Source organism: Podarcis cretensis (genome assembly GCF_951804945.1).
Source record: "Podarcis cretensis genome assembly, chromosome: 7".
NCBI classification, from domain to species: Eukaryota; Metazoa; Chordata; class Lepidosauria; order Squamata; family Lacertidae; genus Podarcis; species Podarcis cretensis.
Window position 1 is genome coordinate 94,035,464 of NC_137176.1, and position 20,925 is coordinate 94,056,388.

General features: G+C 55.1%; 1 protein-coding gene across 1 annotated transcript; it reads left to right on the top strand.

Moving 5' to 3' along the window:
* Window positions 1–299: 299 nt before the first annotated feature.
* Window positions 300–17,895, top strand: PARP10 (poly(ADP-ribose) polymerase family member 10). The gene is made up of 10 exons (XM_079984186.1): window positions 300–489; window positions 3,027–3,272; window positions 3,386–3,631; window positions 5,508–6,361; window positions 8,818–9,030; window positions 10,107–10,227; window positions 11,815–12,774; window positions 12,919–13,058; window positions 14,490–14,664; window positions 17,280–17,895. Exons 1-10 carry the CDS (start codon window positions 327–329, stop codon window positions 17,579–17,581), a joined length of 3,420 nt encoding a protein of 1,139 aa, XP_079840312.1. The 5' UTR covers window positions 300–326; the 3' UTR covers window positions 17,582–17,895.
* The last annotated feature ends 3,030 nt before the right edge of the window (window positions 17,896–20,925 follow it).

Below are 20,925 nucleotides of genomic sequence, written 5' to 3' on the forward strand. Positions count from 1 at the left end.
GGGCGAGCGCGCGCGCGGCTGAGTTGAGCCGGGCAGGGCCTTCCAGCTGTTGGGTCTGCAGCCCCCTCGGGCTCTTCTTCGCCCTGCCCGCCCCCTGCTTCGGGGTCCTGGAGGCAAGGGGGCGGGCAGGGGCCGCAAAGGCTTGTGGGCGTTGTAGTCCGCGCCCCCCCCCCCCGACAGCTGCGGGGCTGCCCCGGCGCGCAGCTCGGCCGGAGAAGGGCGGCTCTGGTCCGGCGCAGCAGCCCCAGGTCCCGGGCGTCGGGGGCGCGCGCGCGTCCCCGCCCCTTCCTGCTCCCGCCTCGGCGCTTTCGCTTTCGCTTCCCGGGATGGCGGCGGCGGCGGCGGTGGAGGTGCGCGGGGTCCCCGGCGACGTGGCGGACGAGCTGCTGGTGCTCTACTTCGAGAACCGGCGGCGCTCGGGCGGGGGCGCCGTGCAGAGCTGCCGTCGGAGGGGCGCCCGCGCCACCCTCACCTTCCAGAGAGAAGAGGGTGAGTCGCCCGCCGGGCGGGGCGCCGTCCAGGGGCCAGGAAGAGCTCCGCTTTCCGAGGGGCAAACAGACCAAAGGCCACCCAAAGGGTCGGGGTTGTGTTGCAGCTTTACAGGTGAAAGTAGGAGCCCCCTGGCACATCGGGGGGGGGGTCCGAGTGCGCCCCCCGCGCCCCCGTGGGGTGGCCTGGCAGAGCGGGGCGGGGCTGCCTGCTCTTGCCCAAGGGCTCCCCGGAAATGGAAAGGGCTTGCAGGAATTTATGTATAGGTTGGGGGGGGGGGGAGATGCCCCTCCAGCAGATGTTGTGCACATGCAGCCCACGACCAAAATCAGCACAATCACTTTTGTGACTTTCGTGATTTGTCCCCACAAAACACTTCATCACAGTTTCTTCCTATCTATTCAAAGGGCCTTTGCTGCACTATACCAAATGTAACAATTCACTGATCAATGTGTCTATGTACTGGCTCACTGGGAAAACTTCAGCTCCTCAGCAGCCCCTCTGCCTGAGTGATAATCCCTGGCATCCTGATACCTGAGGGCCAGACAGGTAGCCATTCCAGAAATAACAAACCCAGATGAAGACAAAAGGGTGGGATTAACCTGGCTGGGAAACAGGGAAATGTAAATACAGTGGGACCTCGCAAGACGAATGCCTCGCAAGACGAAAAATGCGCAAGACGAAAGAGTTTTCCGTTTTTTGAGTCGTTCTGCAAGACAAATTTCCCTATGGGCTTGCTTCACAAGACGAAACGTCTTGCAAGTTTGTTTCCTTTTTCTTAAAGCTGCTAAGCTGTTAATAGCCGCTAAGCCGCTAATAGCCATGCTTCGCAAGACGAAAAAACCTCAAGACGAAGAGAAGAGACTTGCAGAACGGATTAATTTCGTCTTGCGAGGCACCATTGTATCTATTTTGTCACACTTGATGGGTGTTTGGTGGAGGGCAAGGGGAACCATGGGGCAGGGTCCAGGATGCTCAGATTCCTGCCACCAGACCTCCCCTTTCATGATGTAACCGTGATGTATGAGTGATGTAGTTTGGGGGGGGGTGTAACATGGGGATTAGCAGCTAATAAAAGTTTGGGGCTCCCATCTTGTTCCACCTGGTGGCAGGTGGGAGTCCTGTTGCAACAGTCTTCAATCAAGACCAAGCCGACTGGCTGCTGTTTTGCTCTGGTCTTCCTGGCTGGTGTCCTTGTTTTTTGTCCAAGGGAGCCCTCGGATTTCTCTGTTAACAAAGGGAACTCCGGGGGTGCGGAGGCGGAGACTCCTGCCATCCATTTCCAGTTCCTCTCCTTGGAGACTGCTGCTCCCATTTTGTAGACAGTGCTTGTCTCCCACAGCCACACCAGAGAAATTCTTTTGGTCTGAAAACATGGAATAAAATTTGTATTGCACAAAAGAGGCAGGGGGAGGTCTTGTTGGAGAAAGGCGGCTCTCATCATCATCATCATCAATTTATTATTTATACCCCGCCCATCTGGCTGGGTTTCCCCAGCCACTCTGGCTGGCTCCTAACAGAACACTAAACATTAAAACATTAAAAGGCTTCCCTAAAGAGGGCTGCCTTCAGATGTCTTCTAAAAGTCAGATAGTTGTTTATTTCCAATATATCTGAAGGTGTGTCTCCACCCCCATCATTCTGCCTGGAAACTGAGGTCCAGCACCAAGCGCCTTCTGGCGGTTCCCTCTCTGCAAGAAGCCAAGTTACAGGGAACCAGGCAGAGGGCCTTCTCGGTGGTGGCGCCCGCCCTGTGGAATGCCCTCCCGTCAGATGTCAAAGAGAACAACAACTACCAGGCTTTTAGAAGACATCTGAAGGCAGCCCTGTTTAGGGAAGCTTTTAATGTTTAATGTATCATGGTATTTTAATATTTTGTTGTAAGCCACCCAGAGTAGTTGGGGAAGCCCAGCCAGATGGGCGGAGTGTAAATAATAAATAATAAATTATTATTATTATTATTATTCCTTGACATCTGATGGGAAGGCAATCCACAGGGCAGGCGCCACCACTGAGAAGGCCCTCTGCCTGGTTCCCTGTAACCTCACTTGTCACAGGGAGGGAACAGCCAGAAGGCCCTCGGAGGAGGACCTCACAGCAGCCATGGGGAGGGAAGGGGGAAGCAGGAGGGCAGCTCCCCTTCCTTTACACACCAGAAGAGCCCTGCAGCTGGATCGGGCCCATCTAGTCCAGCCTGTTGTTCCCACAGTGGCCCTGCAGATGTCTCCATGGGAAGCAGGGATGACTCCAGATCGCATCTGATCTGGGAGTTCAGATAATCCAGGGGTGCTTTGCTGCGCTGGTGTTGCCGTAGCCCAGAGTGAGCGGGCAACCTGTGGTGCCCTCCAGGCGCCGATGCAACTCCCACCCACCCTGACCGTTGGCCGTGCTGCCTAGGGTGAAGGCGGTCCCGTCGCCCCTGGGGGCAGCCCGTTTGCCCTGCCTCTGGGCCTCCCAGGGATAGAGCTCCTGGGCTGCTGGCTTGGCGCTGCCCCTTCTGCAGTGTGACCTTCTGGCCTCCTGCTCTCTCCATCCAGATGCCCAGCGGGTCCTCTCCAGAAGAGACCACCAGCTGCAGGACGCCCACCTGACGGTGCACCCGGCCGCCCCTCGGGATTATGGGAAGGTGGTCCTGCAAGGCCTGAACCCCCAGACCAGCCGGGACCTGGTGGAGCTTTACGTGGAGAGGATGTTGAACTGCGAGAGTGGCGTCTGCTCCGTCTTCCGCAGCCCCAGAGGGGATCAGGCCCTGGTCCAGCTGCCCAGTCCGCTCAGTAACGCAAGTACGTGTGTGTCTCCTGCTTCCCTCCTGTCTTCCTCGGGGGGGGGGGGCTCTTCTTCCTTCCTCTGGGCTTCTTCCTCTTCACTCGGTCTCCTCTCCCTCTCGTCCTGGCAGAGTTCCTGGCCTTGGCGGAGCATGTGCAGAGTCGGCCGCTGGACGGGGCCCGCCTGGCACTGGACTGGGTGGAGCAGACGGAGGGCGTGCTGGTGCAGTGGGGGGAGGGCCCCCGCCCCTGCCCCCTCAGCCAGGACCTGCTGGAGCTGTACTTTGAGAGCAAGCGCAGCAGTGGGGGGCCAGTGCGGGCCATCAGGCTGCTTGCAGGGGCCATGGTGGCTGTCGTCTCCTTCCAGAACCCGGCAGGTAAGGAGGGGGGGAGCCTGGAACTCTCCGCAGACTCACTTCCTCCGGGAAGGCCAGGGGGTGCTGCTGGCATCCTCTGTCAACCTGAGGGGGTGGGGGGCAGTGTTAAAAATTCAGGCAGCCAGACCTGATGGGACTCAATAATAATCATAATCATAATAATAATTATAATAATTATTATTATAATTATAATAGTTTATTTGTACCCCGCCCATCTGGCTGGGCTTCCCCAGCCACTCTGGGTGGCTTCCAACAAAATATTAAAATACAGTAATGTATCAAACATTAAAAGCTTCCCTAAGCAGGGCAGCCTTCAGATGTCTTCTGAATGTCAGGTAGTTGTTTATCGCTTTGACATCTAATGTGAGGGCGTTCCACAGGGCGGGCGCCACCACTGAGAAGGCCCTCTGCCTGGTTCCCTGTAGCTTTGCTTCACGCAATGAGGGAACCGCCAGAAGGCCCTTGGAGCTGGACCTCAGCGTCCGGGCAGAACGATGGGAGTGCTCCTTCAGGTACACTGGGCCTTTGAGGCCGTTTAGGGCTTTCAAGGTCAGCACCAAACTTTGAATAGTGCTCAGAAATGTACTGGGAGCCAATGCAGATCTTTCAGGACCGGTGTTATGTGGTCTCGGCGGCTGCTCCCAGTCCCCAGTCTAGCTGCCGCATTCTGGATTAGTTGTAGTTTCCGGGTCACCTTCAAAGGAAGCCCCACGATGAGTGCACTGCAGTAGTCCGAGTCAAGTCAGCCTAGTCCTTCTGGTGTCCCTCCTGCGCTGGCTTCCTGCAGGAGACGGCTGACCTTGACCACAAGAGATGGGGACTGGTCCGCTGGCTGTGTGATCTCCATGGTCAGCGACTGCCTGGGCCTCTGAATGGCACTTCTGTGGAAAGCTGCTGCTTCTGCTCTCTGGCCCGCTTGGTTGGAGAACCGGGTGCTGCCCCAGGTGGGCCCCTTTGGCCTGATCCTGTTGCGGATGTTCTTAGGCTGGCATAAGGCAGCAGAGAGCTGAGCCACACCCCCGTCGTATGTGCCCATTTGCTGAACTCCAGAAGGTGAGTCCAGGGTGACCTTTGGGTGCCTCTCTGGCCAGACTCTTCTGAGGGAGAGCAATGGGGGCGGCTGCCCCCAGGCTTCACGCATGGCAGCGGGGTTCGTCAACATTGCTACCCTTTGGTCCTTTGTTTGCAATGACCAGATCCCTTTCTTTTTTGTTCTTTTTTCAGATATATATAATTTTTATTAAATTTTCTGATTTACATTTCAAACTATTCCTTTGAACAATCTTAAATCAGTGACTTCCCTTCTCTTTCCATGGTTCATTTTACATACCACACATCCCGGCATATTTTACATGAACTAAACCATTCAGTAATCCATTGTTCCATCCATCAAAACTTATTTACACTGTTGAATTTATCTTAATGCTACTAGCCTATTCTCTCAACTTAAGTTGCCGTTCTTCTTTGCTTGAGACCTTGCTCGTTTTCCATTTTTGGGCTGCGGTAGTAGTATACATAAAAAGTCTTCTTTGATAACTGGGAATGTCCCTCTGACTTATCCCCAACAAAAAGGGATACTGTTTCCCCACCCAATTCATTATATATCATTTCCCAAAACATTTTTACCCTTTTACAAGTCCACCGCATATGACAAAACATATCCTCAACCTCTTTGCATTTCCAGATCCCTTCCTTTCCAACCTCCACGGCCATCTGCCTGGTGCTTTAGAGCCCTGCATTGCAGGGGGTCAAGCTGGATGACCCTCGGTCCCCTTCCAGCTCTACCATTCTGGGATTCTGTGGCTCAGAATTTGGAGTTGACCCGCAGTGGCGGTGATGGCACTTCACCCTGTCTCCTCTCCCTCTTCCCTTGCAGTGGTGGAGAATGTGCTGCAGAAGACCCACCGCCTCCAGGACCACAGCTTGGCTGTCTCCCCCCACTATGACTTCCTGGAGCCCCCAGAGCAAGAAGGGGCTGAGGTGGACGGAGCCCCTGCGGGGGACACAGAGACCCCCTTCGTCCTCCTGCCCCTCCCGGAAGCCTTCCCCCGGCAGCTGCTGCAGGTGGACCTGGTCCTCAGGGAGCTGAATGCCCCTGCCCCGGAGTGTGTGGTCGCCCTGGACGAAGCCGGCCTGCGCGTCTCGGGGGGCGACCCGCTGCGCCAAAAGTGGCTGCTGGAGCACATCCAGGGGGTCCTGCAGAACGTGACCCCCGAGCGGCTGCCCTTCTCTGCTTGGGTCCTGGAGTTCCTTCGGCAGGAGGACGTGGAGCGTCGCCTGGCGGAGCGGCTGGCGGAGCGGGGGCTGGGCGCCTGCTTCCTCCCCGCTGCGGAGGAGGTGCTGGTGGCGGCCCTGAGGCCCGAGACGGCCCGGCTGGCCACCCAGCTGCTGGGCGCCTCCCTGGGCCACTTTGCCCTGCCCTTGTCGGAGAGGCACCTGCCGGCCCTGGCCTCGCCCCGCTGGGCCCAGCTGCAGGAGACGCTCCCCTGCTGCCTGGTGCGCCTGGAGGAGGGCGGGGAGCGGCTGGAGGGCCTGACCCTGGCCGGGATGGAGGCCGAGAACCGGGCGCGGCTGGCGGCCTGCCTGCAGGAGAGCATGCCCGACGAGGCCCTGGTGGCCATGGAGCCGGGCGCCCTGCGCTACTTGCAGAGGTACTACCAGGAGGTGCTGGCGGGCATGGGCAGCGTCACCCTCCTGCCCCTGGAAGGAGACGACGTCACAGGCTTGCGGGTAAGAGAGCGGCTGCCTCTGCCTGGGCCCGCGGGCGTCCGGCTTCTCAGTTTGTATTGTATTATTTTATGTACTGTGGCTTGCCATTGTTTTATTGATTATAGTTCAGTAGTGATTGTAGTGATATAGTGGATTTCTGTTTAACTTTTATATGTTAATATTATTTAATACTATTGTAAATATTGTTGAATGTTACTTTTTTGATGTAGGTTGCCTATTTTAAAGTTTTACTATCACTTTTACGTATTGCATTAGATTGTTATAAGATGTACATTTTTTGTTTCTTCAGCTTGTAAAACGCCTTGAGTATTGTAAGATAGAAAGACAGTATACAGCGGAACCTCGTGATGCGAACGGGATCTGTTCCGGAGCCCCGTTTGCATCCCAAACGGAACACAAGACGCGACAGCGCATCTGCACATGCCGCGTTTCACCACTACCGCACATGCACGTGACGTCATTTTGAGCATCTGTGCATGCGCTAGCGGCGAAACCAAGAAGTAATGCGTTCCGTTACTTCCGGGTTGTCGCGGAGCGCAACTCGAACGTGCTCAACCCGAAGTGCATTCAACTTGAGGTATGACTGTACAAATTAAAAAACGATGGAAAATGATGATGAAGTCCCCGGCAAGGTGGACCCCCCGGAGCCATAGAACTACAGAGTGGGGAGGGACCCCCAAGAGGGAAATGCAGCTGCCACGTCATGCTGCCTCTGTGGCCACCCTCCTCTTTTTTCAATTCCCGCCCCCTCCCACTGCCCCACGGTGTCTATTGTGGGGCCAAGGCACCTTCCTTCTTCCCAGCGCCCCTCCCTTCTCTGGGCCCCCCAGCCAGGTCAGGGTTGGTCCCCTGCTCCTCCACCTGCCTCTCTGCAGCCCACTCTGCCCCAGATCATTAGGGCTGGAGGGCTCTGTGGCCTGGGGGGAGGGTGCCGTCTGGGTGAGACAGGCGTCTGCCTGGCCGGCTGCCTCTGGGGGTGCTACTGAGCCCCCGAAGCTTGGCTGCAGGAGGCCACGTTCCCCTCCCCCTTGGTGCCTAGACAGAGAGATGGGTGCCTTGAGCCTGTCATAGCCCCACAGAGCTGCTGTGGGGATAAAATGGGGAGGGGGAGAACCCTGAACACCTTGGTGTTGGTGCTGACCTTTAAAGCCCTAAACGGCCTCGGTCCAGTATACCTGAAGGAGCGTCTCCACCCCCATCGTTCTACCCGGACACTGAGGTCCAGCACCAAGGGCCTTCTGGCGGTTCCCTCACTGCGAGAAGCCAAGTTACAGGGAACCAGGCAGAGGGCCTTCTCGGTAGTGGCGCCCTCCTTGTGGAATGCCCTCCCACCAGATGTCAAAGAGAACAACAACTACCAGACTTTTAGAAGACATCTGAAGGCAGCCCTGTTCAGGGATGCTTTTAATGTTTGATGTATCATAGTATTTTAATATTCTTTTGGAAGCCGCCCAGAGTGGCTGGGGAGGCCCAGCCAGATGGGCGGGGTATAAATAATAAATTATTATTATTATTATTATTATTATTATTATTATTATTCTCAGGGGAGTCCCTGGAAGGAAAGGTGATGTGTCTTCTGCTTCCCAGAGAGAAGATGTCATCTGGCACTCAGAAGCCCTTTCCAATTATTCTGAATTACTGTGCCTCCTGAATTGTATTAATGCTTTTGCTATATTTTTTTGCTCGCTTTTGAGACTCCAGTACCGTTGCATCCTAACCTGTGTGATTTCAAATGCACCTGGTTGAGTTCCTGCAAGTAAAATGTGAGCAAGACAGAGAGCTCAGAAGCTCTTTTCACGCTGGAAAAACCTGGTGCAGAAACAGCTTCTAAGCTCTCCCTGCCTTGCTTGGGGAGGGGGCCAGGCTGTCTGGGGCACACCCATTCTGAGCTGCCCTCACAAGATCTGGCAGGGCTTCTGAGCTCCCGCAAGAACTTGTGCAAGCATCCCTAGTTTTACAGAGCCAATGTGTTGAGCGGCCAGCAAGACAGAGAGTTTTAAAGCTCTTTTTTTGCAACTCATGCATGGGTTTTGTTTCCCCCCCCCAAGGATGCAATTTGAGTACAGTCATACCTTGGTTCTCGAATGCCAAAAACTCGGAAGTAAGTGTTCCGGTTTTCGAACGTTTTTCGGAAGCCAAACGTCTGACGCAGCTTCCATTTCAGTGCAGGAACTCCTGCAGCCAATCGGAAGCTGCGCCTTGATTTTCGAATGGTTTTGGGAGTCAAACAGCCTTCCAGAATGGATTAAGTTCGAGAACCAAGGTTCCACTGTTTGTGTTTTTTCATATGTGCGCCCCTCCCGGAACGTGGCCCCTGTGCAAGATGTGACTGAACTGCCTAGCGATTGCCACGCTTTTTGTTCTGTGAGGCTGTTGTGATTCTAGCAATCTGCTTTGAGCTGGACTTTGTGGAATGCAAACGTCTCAGTTGCCTCTGCTCTCCTCCTGCTGTGCAGCTGAGTGGGGAGGCCAGAGCCTGCCAGGCGGCAGCTGAGCTCCTGCAGAGTCTGCTCAGCGCCATCCACACCCAGACGGTGATGCTGGAGCTGCCGGGCATCAGCCGCTTCCTGCTGGAGAAACGGGGCCAGGAGACACTGCAGGAACTGGAGAGGCGCTTTCGTTGCACCATCGGCCTGGAGAGGGTCCGCTGGAGCCCCCCAGAGACGCAGGTGGGTTCAGGTGCACTTTTTTGGGGGGCAGGATGCCCTGGGAAAGGGGAGCTCAGGAGAAAAGCGGGAAGGAGACACCCCCCCCCGTGAATGTGAAGGCCAAGCGGCTTAGTGGCGGGGCCTTTTCTGCAGTGGCTCCCCTGTGATGGGCCTCCCTGGGGATGCTCACCTGCTGCCTCCACTAGGTGCCAGACAAAACTATCTCTCTTTTCCCAGGCCTTTGGTTGTTAAAAACAGTCTGTGGCCTTCTAAGTGCACCTTGGGGGCAGGGTTTTTTTTTTTTTTTGGTATTATTACATTCTGCACTTTATGTTCTTATGTCTTAAACTGCCTTGTGAATTTTGGGTGTGTATAAATTTAACAAAGAACAAACAATTTTCCCTGGGGGGTGAAACCATAGTCCAGCTGAATGTGGGTTTCCAGCACCTCTCCCTTTTTCCTTTATACTTCCATGGTTTACTTCACTTTCATGGCTGGGGTATAAATAATAAAATTCTTATTTTTATTATAATATGCTATGTTTTCTGGTACAGTGCATAGAATCATAGAATTGTACGGTTGGAAGGGGCCCTGCGCATTATGTAGTCCAGTAGGTTTCCGAGCACAGTGCAAAGTGTTGGTGCTGACCTTTAAAGCCCTAAATGGCCTTGGTCCAGTATACCTGAAGGAGCGTCTCCACCCCCATTGTTCTGCCCAGACACTGAGGTCCAGCTCCAAGGGCCTTCTGGCGGTTCCCTCGCTGCGAGAAGCAGAGGGCCTTCTCGGTGGTGGCGCCTGCCCTCCCACCAGATATCAAAGAGAACAACAACTACCAGACTTTTAGGAAACATCTGAAGGCAGCCCTGTTCAGGGAAGCTTTTAATGTTTGATGCATTACTGTATTTTAATACTTTGTTGGAAGCCGCCCAAAGTGGCTGGGGAAGCCCAGCCAGATGGGTGGGGTATAAATAAATAAATAAAACCCAGCCCCCTGCAATGCAGGAATCTCAACATGTGCCCCCCCCCCCCGAAACCAGACCGCACCCTGCTTGGCTCTGCAAAGGCCTCTGACTTTCCTTCCCCCAATTTCTCCCCAGCACGAACTGGAGACATCTCAGGAGCTGCTGGCGGTGAGCTGCCCGCGAGATGCCCCCCGTGGGCAGGAGCAGCTGGGAGCCCCAGTGGGCGCGGCTGGTGAGCCGAGTGACGCCAACCTGGGTAAGATCCTGCACCTTTCTCCTGCCTGCCTGCTCTTCCAGGGGACGGAGAGGAGAGAGGCGCTGTGGGGCTGGCACGATGGGGGGGGGGGTTGAGCTTCTTGCCCTTTCTTGTCCCTGGGAGGGGCTCTGGAGATTCCCCCCCCCCCATGAGACTTGATTTAAATCACTTTTTTACAGAAAGACTCATTCTTGCTGGTATATTCTTAATATTTACAACCAGATGAAGGTTTCATTTTTGGAACAATAAATTTTCAGAGTAGTTTTTGCAGTAAAATAAAATTTACTGATTTGGTTATACTATTAGAAATACAAAGACAGATAATTATGAAATTATTGTGAGGTTTAATAAGTTAACTGTTTATATTTGGACAACTTTTCTGCTGTACTTTATTGGAAGGAGAAAAAGTATCATTTCCTTCATAACAATTTAAATAATTTATTTAACTAAAGCAATAATGTTCTAGCATACGTATTCATGTTTGTTAACTGATGTGGTTAAATGATTTTTTTAACAGAAAACTTAGACTGAGTTTTAGCACACATGAAAAACTTAAAACAAACCCTTATTTCCTGATGAATAGCCTTTGGACTATAATGTAACTTAAATAGAAAACTATCTTTAGAAAGATTTCTCTTCCGAAAGCATTTTGTTTTAAAAATCGAATTTAAATTTAAAGAATCTGATTTAAATTTTTAAAAATCCTATTATTATTCTTATTTTAAATCATTGATTTTTATCCACCCTGCCAGAGACCCAGAGGAATAAATCATAAATCACTATTCGGATTCCTGCTTTACAGGGGGATGGACTGGCCCTGAAGACCCCTTCCAACTCTACTTCCAACTCGTATCTATGGGACCGCCTCTCCTGGTCTGCCCCGCAGAGGACCTTAAGGTCCATGAATAACCATAGTTTAGAGGTCCCGGGCCCTAAGGAAGTCAGACTATCCTCCACCAGGGCCAGGGCCTTTTCAGTGATGGCTCCAACCTGGTGGAATGCTCTGTCCCATGAAACCAGGGCCCTGCAGGATTTAACCTCCTTCCGCAGGGCCTGTAAGACAGAGCTATTCCGCCTGGCTTTTGATTTGAATTCAGCCTGATCTTTTATTCCCTTCCTTCCCTCCCTGTCCCCTTTTATGACAATCACCCGCTCTGAGACCCCGCAGCTAATTCTCCCCTGGCCTCCTCACTGGCCCAAGTAGGACCAATTCAGCCAGCTAGCCCTGGGGATTATCTAATTGATTTTTGAATTTTATTGTTATTCATGTTTTTATACTGTGTATTATGCTGCTTTTATAATTATGTGTTTTGAAGTGTTTTAAATTTGTGGTTAGCCGCCCTGAGCCTGGTTTTCGAACCGGGAAGGGCGGGGTATAAATAAAAGATTATTATTATAATTACAATTCTAAGATGGGGGGGTCTCCTCCGTGCCTCCTCCCTTGAAGGCCCCTGCTCAGAGAGACCGGTTTGGGGAGCCCCTCTAGCTGGGGGGGGGGAAGTGTGGGTTGGCTTGTGGGGCTACGAGGGGAGTGAGCCCCCTCCCCGCCCCTGTTGTGCCCCCTGACGGCCTCCTCTCCCTCCGCAGAAGAGATCAAGGGCCTGCTGGCTGCCCTCCAGCCTCCCAGGGGGTCTTCCCCAGCCGCCGGACGGGGGTCCTGGTCCTTGGAGAACGTCAAGGTGGAGGAGGAGGAGCAGGAGGACCTGTACACGGCCCCCGAACAGCCCTCGCAGGGGGCAGAGACGGCCCCTGCAGCTGCCAGGGGGGAGGGCACTGATGCCACCGAGGAGGAGGAGGAGGGGGCGCTGGAGGAAGGACCCCTGGCCCTGCGGAGCAGCGCGGCCGAGGAGGAAGAGGAGGCGCTGCTGCTGCTGGCCATCCAGCAGTCAATGGACAGTGCTCGGAGCGAGGAGGAGGAGCTGCGCCGCGCCATGGAGCTCTCCCTCACCAGCTGGGCGCAGGAGCAGGCGCCCAGCGCCGACACCACCCTCCTCTCGGCTCTCAGCATCTCCCTGGAGGACGCCAGGCAGGCGGCCGACTCAGCCCAGGTGGCCGTCTTCCTGGGGGCAGAGGAGGACCCAGCCCCCCTGGTGCGGGAGCTGCAGGCCACCCTGCGGGCCCAGCTGCGGGAGGAGACGGTGTCCCACGCTGCCCTGCGCTCCCTGGCACCGCCCGGCCTCGCCTACCTGGCCCACCTGGAGTGCAAGCATGCCGTGCGCATCTCGCTGGACGGGGAGGTGGCCGTGGTGCGAGGCTTCGCCGACTACCCCGTGGCCGCCACGCGGGACCTGGCGCTGCTGCTCACCCGGCTGCTGCGCACGGAGGCCGTGGGGGACCCTGGCGATGCCCGCTGGGTGCACTGGGACCCCCAGGGGTCTTCCGCCCCATACTCGGCGCAGGCCAGCGCCCTTCTGGAGCAGGCGTGGGGTCGGGGGCTCAAGCGCCTGGACGTCTTCTTTGACGGGCGCCCCTTCGCCATCGACTTCGAGCGCATGGAAGAGTACGACCTTGGCAGTGCCCGCACTGTGCCCATTGGCCGCCTCCCAGGTAGGCTCTGCCGCCCCCTTCAGGTGTGGTCTTCCCCTCCAGGGCTGAATGGGCCGCCTCTTGGTCCAAGAGCGGCCGTGGCGTGTGGGGAGGGCCCCTCTGAGCCCACGCCCTCCTCCTGACGGGCAGTGCCCCCCTCTGCAGGTACCTCTGCCCCTGTGGGGCTGGATGACGGGGAGGCAAGGCTGGTGCAGCTTCTGGAGGGAACAGAGGAGTTTCGGGAGACGGTGCGACATTTCTACGACACCCTGGAGGAGATGCACAACAAGATCCGCATCGTCAAGGTATTGCGGGGGGGGGGCACTGGTCTGGGACAGCCGGGGGCATGATGCTGCGGAGCAAGGGGAGCCAGCGTGGCGCCCGTGGGCACTCATGTGCCCCTGCTGGAATTACAGTGGTGCCTTGCAAGACGAAAAGAATCCGTTCCGCAATTCTCTTCGTCTAGCAGAGCGCTATTAGCGGCTTAGTGGCTTAGAAAAAGGGAGAAAAAAGCGAAAAAAAATCGCAAGACTAGCAAGACGTTTTTATCTTGCAAAGCAAGCCCATAGGGAAATTCGTCTTGCGAAGCGCCTCGAAAAACGGAAAACCCTTTCGTCTAGCGGGTTTTTCGTCTTGCGAGGCATTCGTCTTGCGGGGCACCACTGTAGACTGGCAAGAAGCTTGACCCGACAAATGGCCGTCCAACCTCTGTTTTGAAACCTCCAAGGAAGGAGAGTCTAGCATTTCTTTGGGGAGTCTCTTCCTCTGCTGAACAGCTCTTACTGTGAGAAAGTTTTTCTGTATGTTTAGTGGGAATCTCTTGTCAATTTAAGCCATGGGTTCGAGTCCTACCATCCAGAGCAGGCGAAGATAATCATGTTCCCTCTTCCCTGTGACAGCCCCTGAGACATTTGAAGATGGCTCTCCCATCTCCTCAAAGTCTCCTCTTTTCCAGGCTAAACATTCCCAGCTCCTTCAACCGTTCCTCATCAGGCCTAGTTTCCAGATCCTTGATCATCTTGGTTGCCCTCCACCGCACACATTCTAGCCTGTCAACGTCCTCCTTAAAATTCGGTACCCAGAATAGGATACAGCGGTGGGGGCTGACACAGTTGTTTGACCCACCTTTCAATCTTTTCTGGATGTTCATGATGCCTTGACTAGCAAGTAGACTGGGCAGCAGTGAGTTGGTGCAGGATCACAAATTGTCAGAGACCCGACTGAGGATTACAGCTCTGATGAGGAACAGTGGGAGCCTCCCCCTCTTCCTGCTCCTGACCAGGATCCTGAAGCTGCCCAGGAACAGAGGAGCAGCATAGATTTAGAGAACTGGTTTGCAGAGGGGCATAGTTTGGAAAACAACAGCTGGGCAGAACTGAGTGGTGAACAGCCAGGAGAAGCAGAAGAGGAAGAGAGAACTGATTCCCCTTCGCTAGAAAGTGTCCAGCCTCTCTCTCCTAGGAGTGCTGATAAGGTTGCTACGCAGAGGGCTCAGTGGTTGTGAGATCAGGTTGCAAGAAGGGGGAAGTGATGGAGATAATTTGGGGGGTAGGAGTAGGAAGGAAGCTTAATTGGGAGCACCTGCGCTTCGAGAATGGCTGCATTTCTCCAAAGCCTGGCACAAAGAGTGCGCTTCGTGACTGAGGTCTGGCCCAGGTCCTTGTCCGGCACTCTAACCACTGCACCACCACTGCCTCTGCCTTCACAGTCCCTCCTTTTCCCTCCGTGCCCGGCAGGTGGAGAAGCTGCTGCACCCTCTTCTCTACCAGCAGTACCAGCTGAAGAAGGTGGCCCTGCTGAACGTTTGCGGGCGCCGGGATGTGGAGCGCCTCCTCTTCCACGGCACCACGGAGGAGTCCAGCCGTGAGATCTGCCTGCACGGCTTCAACCGCAGCTTCTGCGGAAAGAACGGTGAGCCATGGGGTGGGAAGGGGCTGTATTCGGGGTGCCTGGAGCACCCAGGAGGGCTCCCCCAAGGGCCCCGGCCCAGATCTAGCAGCTTCCAGATCTGAGGGTTTGGGCCCCAACATTGGGCAAAAAAATCTGAGAGTTGTGGGCAGGGGGCAAAAGATTCCTAAATTGCAGGGGTTGGACTAGTTGGTCCTAGTTGGTCCCGTCCAGCTCTACAATTCTATGATTCTCTGCTCTCCTTTGGACCTCCCTGGGCACTTGCTCCTGCCTGGAAATGGACACCTTGTCTAGAGTGTCGGACTTGGACCTGGGAGAGCAGAGTTCGAATCCCCACTCAGCCGTGAAGCTCCCTGGGTGACCTTGGGCCTGTCACCATCTCTTAGCCCAGGGGTCAGCAAACTTTTTTTGGAGGGGGCCAGTTCACCATTCCCCAGACCTTTGTTGGGATACTGCCAGGAAGACGGAGGCATCAGGCAGGCCCCCAGCTGGTTCCAGCCACTGGCTGGCAGCTGGTCTCCCTTGGAACAGCATCAGTTAGCGACACAAGCCTCAGATATGTTTAGAAACCCGTGCACGCTCTGTCAGCAGAGTGTGTCAATCATCACACAGCAGAAGAGGTGGACAGAGAAATGTGCAAGCATAATGTACAGTGGTACCTTGGGTTAAGTACTTAATTCGTTCCGGAGGTCTGTTCTTAACCTGAAACTGTTCTTAACCTGAAGCACCACTTTAGCTAATGGGGCCTCCTGCTGCCGCTGCGCCGCCGGAGCATGATTTCTGTTCTCATCCTGAAGCAAAGTTCTTAACCTGAAGCACTATTTCTGGGTTAGAGGAGTCTGTAACCTGAAGTGTATGTAACCCGAGGTACCACTGTACAACATTTTATTCAGCATAGTTCAGGAACAGAGGAAAACATGCCTGCTTCCCTTCGTCTCCAGCAAAACAGCAGCAATGCAAAAGCTATATACAAACGGAAGTTCCCAGAAAGCGCTGTGCTGGAAATGGGAACAGGCATGTGACACACAATAGTCCTGTCTGTTCCTTTTAAGGTGGAACGGAACTATATCCTGACGACCTTGTGGTGGGCTAGACCCCACGTGTGTGGGGTGGAGGAAGCTTCTCTCTCTCCCCCAGCCCCTCCCCTCCCCCTGCCTCCCTATGCTGCTGCCGTCGGCGCTGTGCTCTCCCAACCGTGGCTCCTGTGCCTGCCCGTATGAAGGCTGCTTTCGGGCCACTTGTCTCCCCACCGCCAGCCTCTGCTGCTCGCAAGGGCAGCCACGGGAGCCACAGTTGGGAGAGGCGCTGCTGTGCGCTAACCACGGCTCCTGTGCCTGCTCCTGGCAGCAGCGGAGGGATGAGCGTCCTGAAAGGGCTGTCTGGCTCCGGAGAGGCCCTGCCCAAAATGGCGCTCAGCCAGCTCAGCTCAGCCCCCTTCCTCCTCTACACAGGGCGGGGAGAAGTCAGGAGGAGGGAGGGAGGAGGCACTGCGGTGTGTGAGAGGCAGGGTGGGGGGGGGGGGAAGAGTGCCAGGGAAAAAATGACACCGAAAAACAAACAAACAGAATTGCCGATCCATAGAACGTCCACAGGCCAGATCCTGAGGCCAGTTGGGCTGGATGTGGCCCGCAGTCTGTAGTTTGCCGACCCCTGTCTTAGCCTAACCGACCTCACAGGGTTGTTGTGAGGACGAGATTGGGAGGAGAAGAACCATTCAAGTCCCCTTGAGATCCTTGGTAGAAAAAACATGGTCTAAAAATGTAAGAAATAAACTAAGTACCATATTTTTCGCTCCATAAGATGCACTTTTCCCTCCTAAAAAATAAGGGGAGATGTGTGTGTGTCTTATGGAGCGAATGCAGACTGCGCAGCTATCGCTGAAGCCAGCACAGCAAGAGTGAGAGCTGCGCAGCTTGCTCTGACTTTTCAGGGAGGTGGGAGAAGGGACGGAGGGCAGCCCATCAGTCCCTTCTCCCACCTCCCGGAAAAGCCAGCAAGAGCCACTCTTTCTTTCAAGAGCCGTGCCAAGTGAGCGTGTCTGCGGCTCTTGCTGGCTTTTCTTGTTTTCCTCCTCTAAAAACTAGGTGCGTCTTATAGAGCAAAAAATACGGTGAATAATAAAGAGAGGGAAAGTTTAGCTTTTAAAGTTTGGTATTGCAAGAGGGTTTGACAGATTCACGGAGGAGGGGCTTGCAATGTCTGCTGGCCAGGATGGATATGCGGGGAACCGCAGGAGGGAAAAGATCCTCTTGGGCACGTATCCTGCTGGAAGGTTTCCTATAAGGGGCATCTGATGGGCCCCTGTGAGAACACTACTATCCTGGTGACTTTTGGACTGACCCAGCAGGTGAGGTTTCTTCACCAGCCATGCTTTGGAAACAGCAAGGCTTGTCCCTCCTTGGAGAACTGTTCTGAGCAGAGCCCCCAGGTGGACACATGGGGAACTGCGGGCCCTTTGCCTGCTGCTCTGGAACTCCCCAAGCCTTGCAGGTGTTAGGCAGGCTTGCAGGAGGTGCTTTGGGGCTGGGGGAGACCTCAGGAAGAGCCAAGGGGTCCTACACTGCCTGTGTCCCATTTCCTGACCGCAGCCCCCTCTCCCTTCCTCTTTGTCCCTCCAGCCACACGCTACGGCCACGGGGTCTACTTTGCCGTCAAGGCCGTCGTCTCCGTGCAGGAGATGTACTCCCCCTCCAGCAGCGACGGCAACAAGTACATCTTTGTGGCACGGACGCTGACCGGGGACTATGCGCTGGGCAACCCGAGCATGCGGGCGCCGCCCCTGCGGGAAGGGGACGCCGTGCCACGGCGCTACGACAGCACCGTGGACAACCTCCGCAACCCAGGCGTCTTTGTCATCTTCAACGACACTCAGGCGTATCCTCAGCACCTCATCACCTGCCGCTGGTCCAAGCAGCCCTGAGGGGGGCAAGGGGGGGCCTGCTGTTCCCCTCTCCCCCAGGGCTGCCAGGCAAAACTGAGCAAGGGGGTGGGCAAGGATGCCCGTGGCCAGACTGTCTGATTTGGGCCTTCCTGAGGGGGTAGAGACGGCAAGACTCCACTGGGCACCAGCCTTGGTTCAGACTGGATCTGCTACGGACCCTGCTTTCAACATATTACCTCTTTTCGTGGGGGGGGGGCTGCTGATTCTGCTGCCACCTACTTGGGGCATCACGTTGGGGGTGGTTTGAAGGATGGAGAAGCCATGCATTAAAAGGCACACAAGGAAAAGTTGAAGCAGGGCCTGTCTTGCTTGGGGGGTGTTTTTTTTGGGGGGTGCCCCCTCCACCCCCCTTCCTTTGCTCCTTGGCTTGGCAAGAGCAGCAGAGACCAGCCTGGCTGGGAGAGTCTCAGGCTCTGCAGGTTCTGGGCAGGATCCAAGGGCCGGCTGGGTGGGGCTGGGGGGCAGGGGAGATGGGCTGCCCCTGTGCCTTTGCCCCAGGCTGCCTGTCCCCCAAGAAGCCCAGTGCCCTGCAGGCAACTTCGCCACGTTGGTGCATGTCCTCTCTTCTTCAATTCTTGCTCCAGCCTTTGAATCTGGCTTCCCTCCCTCCTGCAGCCTGAGAGTAGCCTGGAGGGGAGAGGAATTGGAGAACTGTGGAGCTCGAAGGGACCCCAAGGGCCATCTAGTTCAACCCCCTGCAATGCAGGAATTGCAGCTCGATTATCCCTGACGGATGGCCAGCCCATCTCTGTTTAGAAACAGAGTCCACCGCCTCCTGTGAGAGGCCTCCACTGCTGAACAGTTCCTGTCCTCAGAAAAGTCCTTTCAGACGTTCAGTCAGGATCTCCTTTCTTGTAATTTGAAGCCATGGGTTCGAGTCCTTCCCTCCTGTTACGGAAAAATCTAGGTGCGAGTCTGCTCAGCTCAGCAGACAGAGCCCGCGAGTCCCTGCGGAATAAAGGAAGGAGTCCAGCCACCAACTGGAGCAAAGAGCTGTAGACCAAAGTTTATTGCGCAATAGGTTCAAAGCGGAAATTTGAACCCCAAGAATGGGGTGACAAGGACTTTTAAAACTTTCCCACCATATCCCAGAATACAGTGCATACAGCAACATTGCTACATCAGAAAAGGGGCGGGTCATACATGATTAACATCGGAGGAATGCGTTGGGGATACAGGATATGTATTGGGAAGTACATTCTAAGCAGCTACCACAAAGGACAATAGAACTTGGGTTTGCATAGTCTGCCACCTCCTATGAGTCCCTTCCTGTGAGCAGGTGAACTCCCGCTTGAGGGATTATTCCAAGTCCTTGGCCAATGAAGCAAATTGGTGAAATGAAGGAAACTGGCAAAGGAGTTGGTTTTATGTGATTTTTAAAGCTAGGTAACTACCCTGAGCTGTCAAGTCATTTATGCATAATATTTGTAACATTTAACAAATTTAAAGATGTGCCCCCCCCCCCGTAATTTCCATAACACTCCAGAACAAAAGAAAACAAGCTATCTCCATCTCTTATCATCTCCTCGCCCTCTCCTCTTCAGGCTAAGGATCCCCAACTCCCTCAGCTGTTCCTCATCAGTTTTGGTTTCCCGGGAGCATAATCTGACCAGGGAAGGGGCTCCTGGCTCTGCTTGGCCTCAGACAGAGATCACGGAAAGAGAGAAAGCTTTTTCCGTTACTACAGAGTGTGAACAGAAGAACTCAAACCAGGGAACTTGCCCTCCCAGGAGACGAGTGATGGCCCCCGACTTGCATGGTTTCAGAGGCAGATCAGAAGCCATAGGATGAGAGGGGGGCTCTGTGTTCGAATCCTGCTTGCAGGCTCCTCATAATGGGCACCTGCTTGGCCCCCTTGAGGATGCAGGACTGGATGGGCCCTGGGCCTGATCCAGCAGGCGCTTCCTCCTGGTCCTGGGGCAGCATTTGTTTAAGCCATGGGGCTGGGGGCTTCTCCCTCCTGGCGCTGCAGAGCTGAACTGGGCACCTTCCACGCAGCACCCTCTGGCCAGCAGGAGTTTCCCGTTCCTCCATGCACCACAAGGGGGTGCTCTTGTCGCGCCCACCTTGGCCGGTTGGTGCCAGAGAGCTCTTTGTGTGTGTGTTTGTGTGTGTGTGTGTGTGTGTGTGTGTGTGGAAGCTGGCTGCTTTTGGGCAGGGCTGGGGGGGGGTGGCAGGGAAGCTGGCAGTTCCTGCACAAGAGGCATTTCCGGCCCTTTGTGTGTGGGGCTGCTTCTGGAAGCGCCAGCTCCCTGGGGCCCATTCTTCCCTGACTGCTCATTACTTGGGGAACATGCGGGGGGGGGGGAGCAGAATGTTCCAAGCAGGAGAAAAACAACTGTGTTGGTGGTGAAAGTCTCTGTGTGTGTATTGTGTGTTTGCTCTGACAGATCAGATGTTTTGAGGTCTTTTTTTCTCTCTGGAGAAAATGGATTTAGCCTTGGAGGTAATGGGAGGAGAGAGCCTTGGGGGGGGGGGGGTTAGGGCTCTGTTGCCCCCAGTGCAATGGAAGCATTTCCCAGGTGTTTATGAGGCAGAGGAACGACCCCCCCCCCGCCAGCTTAGTGATGGGCTCACAGGGTGACCTGTGGCTTTTTATGGGTGCTGTGGGGAGAGGAGGGGGCCACCCCAGGTGGGCAAGGGGCATCACAAACTTTTTTTGGGGGGAGACCCATGATGGTGGGCCAAAGGCCTCTTGGGGGGGCACTTCAGCTTGGGTGCAATGCTCCCCCTGCAAAAAATCCTTCAGCTGCCTCTCCCTCCAATTCAGTGCACGTGGTGGGGTGCGGATAAGGGCCCGTTTCTCCCTCCCTGGGGGGTCCTGCCCCCTCCTTCTGTTCCCTGGAAGCTACCGCCCCACCAGATCAAAGGGGCCGCTATGGGGCAGTGCCAGGGCTGCGGTTTGGGAGCAGAAGCTGCTTTTCATGTAATGAAAAGGGTTTGTTTGAGGCAGTTTTTCCATGCAGAGGAGGGAGAGGCCGGGAGCCTGGGGCTTAACCCTTTGCGTGCTGCAGCCCTTCCTCAGCCAGCCAGGGCTGGTGGCGCTGCTACTCGGGGGGGGGGGGAAGGAATGTGCCCCCCACCCTGTGCTGTAGCAGAAGTTGTGCCAGGCAAGATCAGGTGTGGCCCTGGCTCAATGGTTCTCCCTATGCCTCGTGTTCTAGCCCCTGCCAGGTCACTGGGCGGTGGGAGGCTTCATAGGAGGCGATAAGCAGAGCTTTGCAAAAATGCCCACTTCTGTGGCTGAATATTCAGCCCCAGCATTTTGCAACTGACACCTGATGCCGCCAAGCCCTGTTTTGCCCTTGACTTGAGTATATGCA

What these genes read in the sequence shown, in the direction of transcription:
- PARP10 (XM_079984186.1), top strand. Translation starts at nt 327, where the DNA reads ATGGCGGCGGCGGCGGCGGTGGAGGTGCGCGGGGTCCCCGGCGACGTG. An exon ending in ACGACGTCACAGGCTTGCGG is followed by an intron (nt 6,362 to 8,817) that starts GTAAGAGAGCGG and finishes CCTGCTGTGCAG; the next exon opens with CTGAGTGGGGAGGCCAGAGC. An exon ending in GGAGCCCCCCAGAGACGCAG is followed by an intron (nt 9,031 to 10,106) that starts GTGGGTTCAGGT and finishes ATTTCTCCCCAG; the next exon opens with CACGAACTGGAGACATCTCA.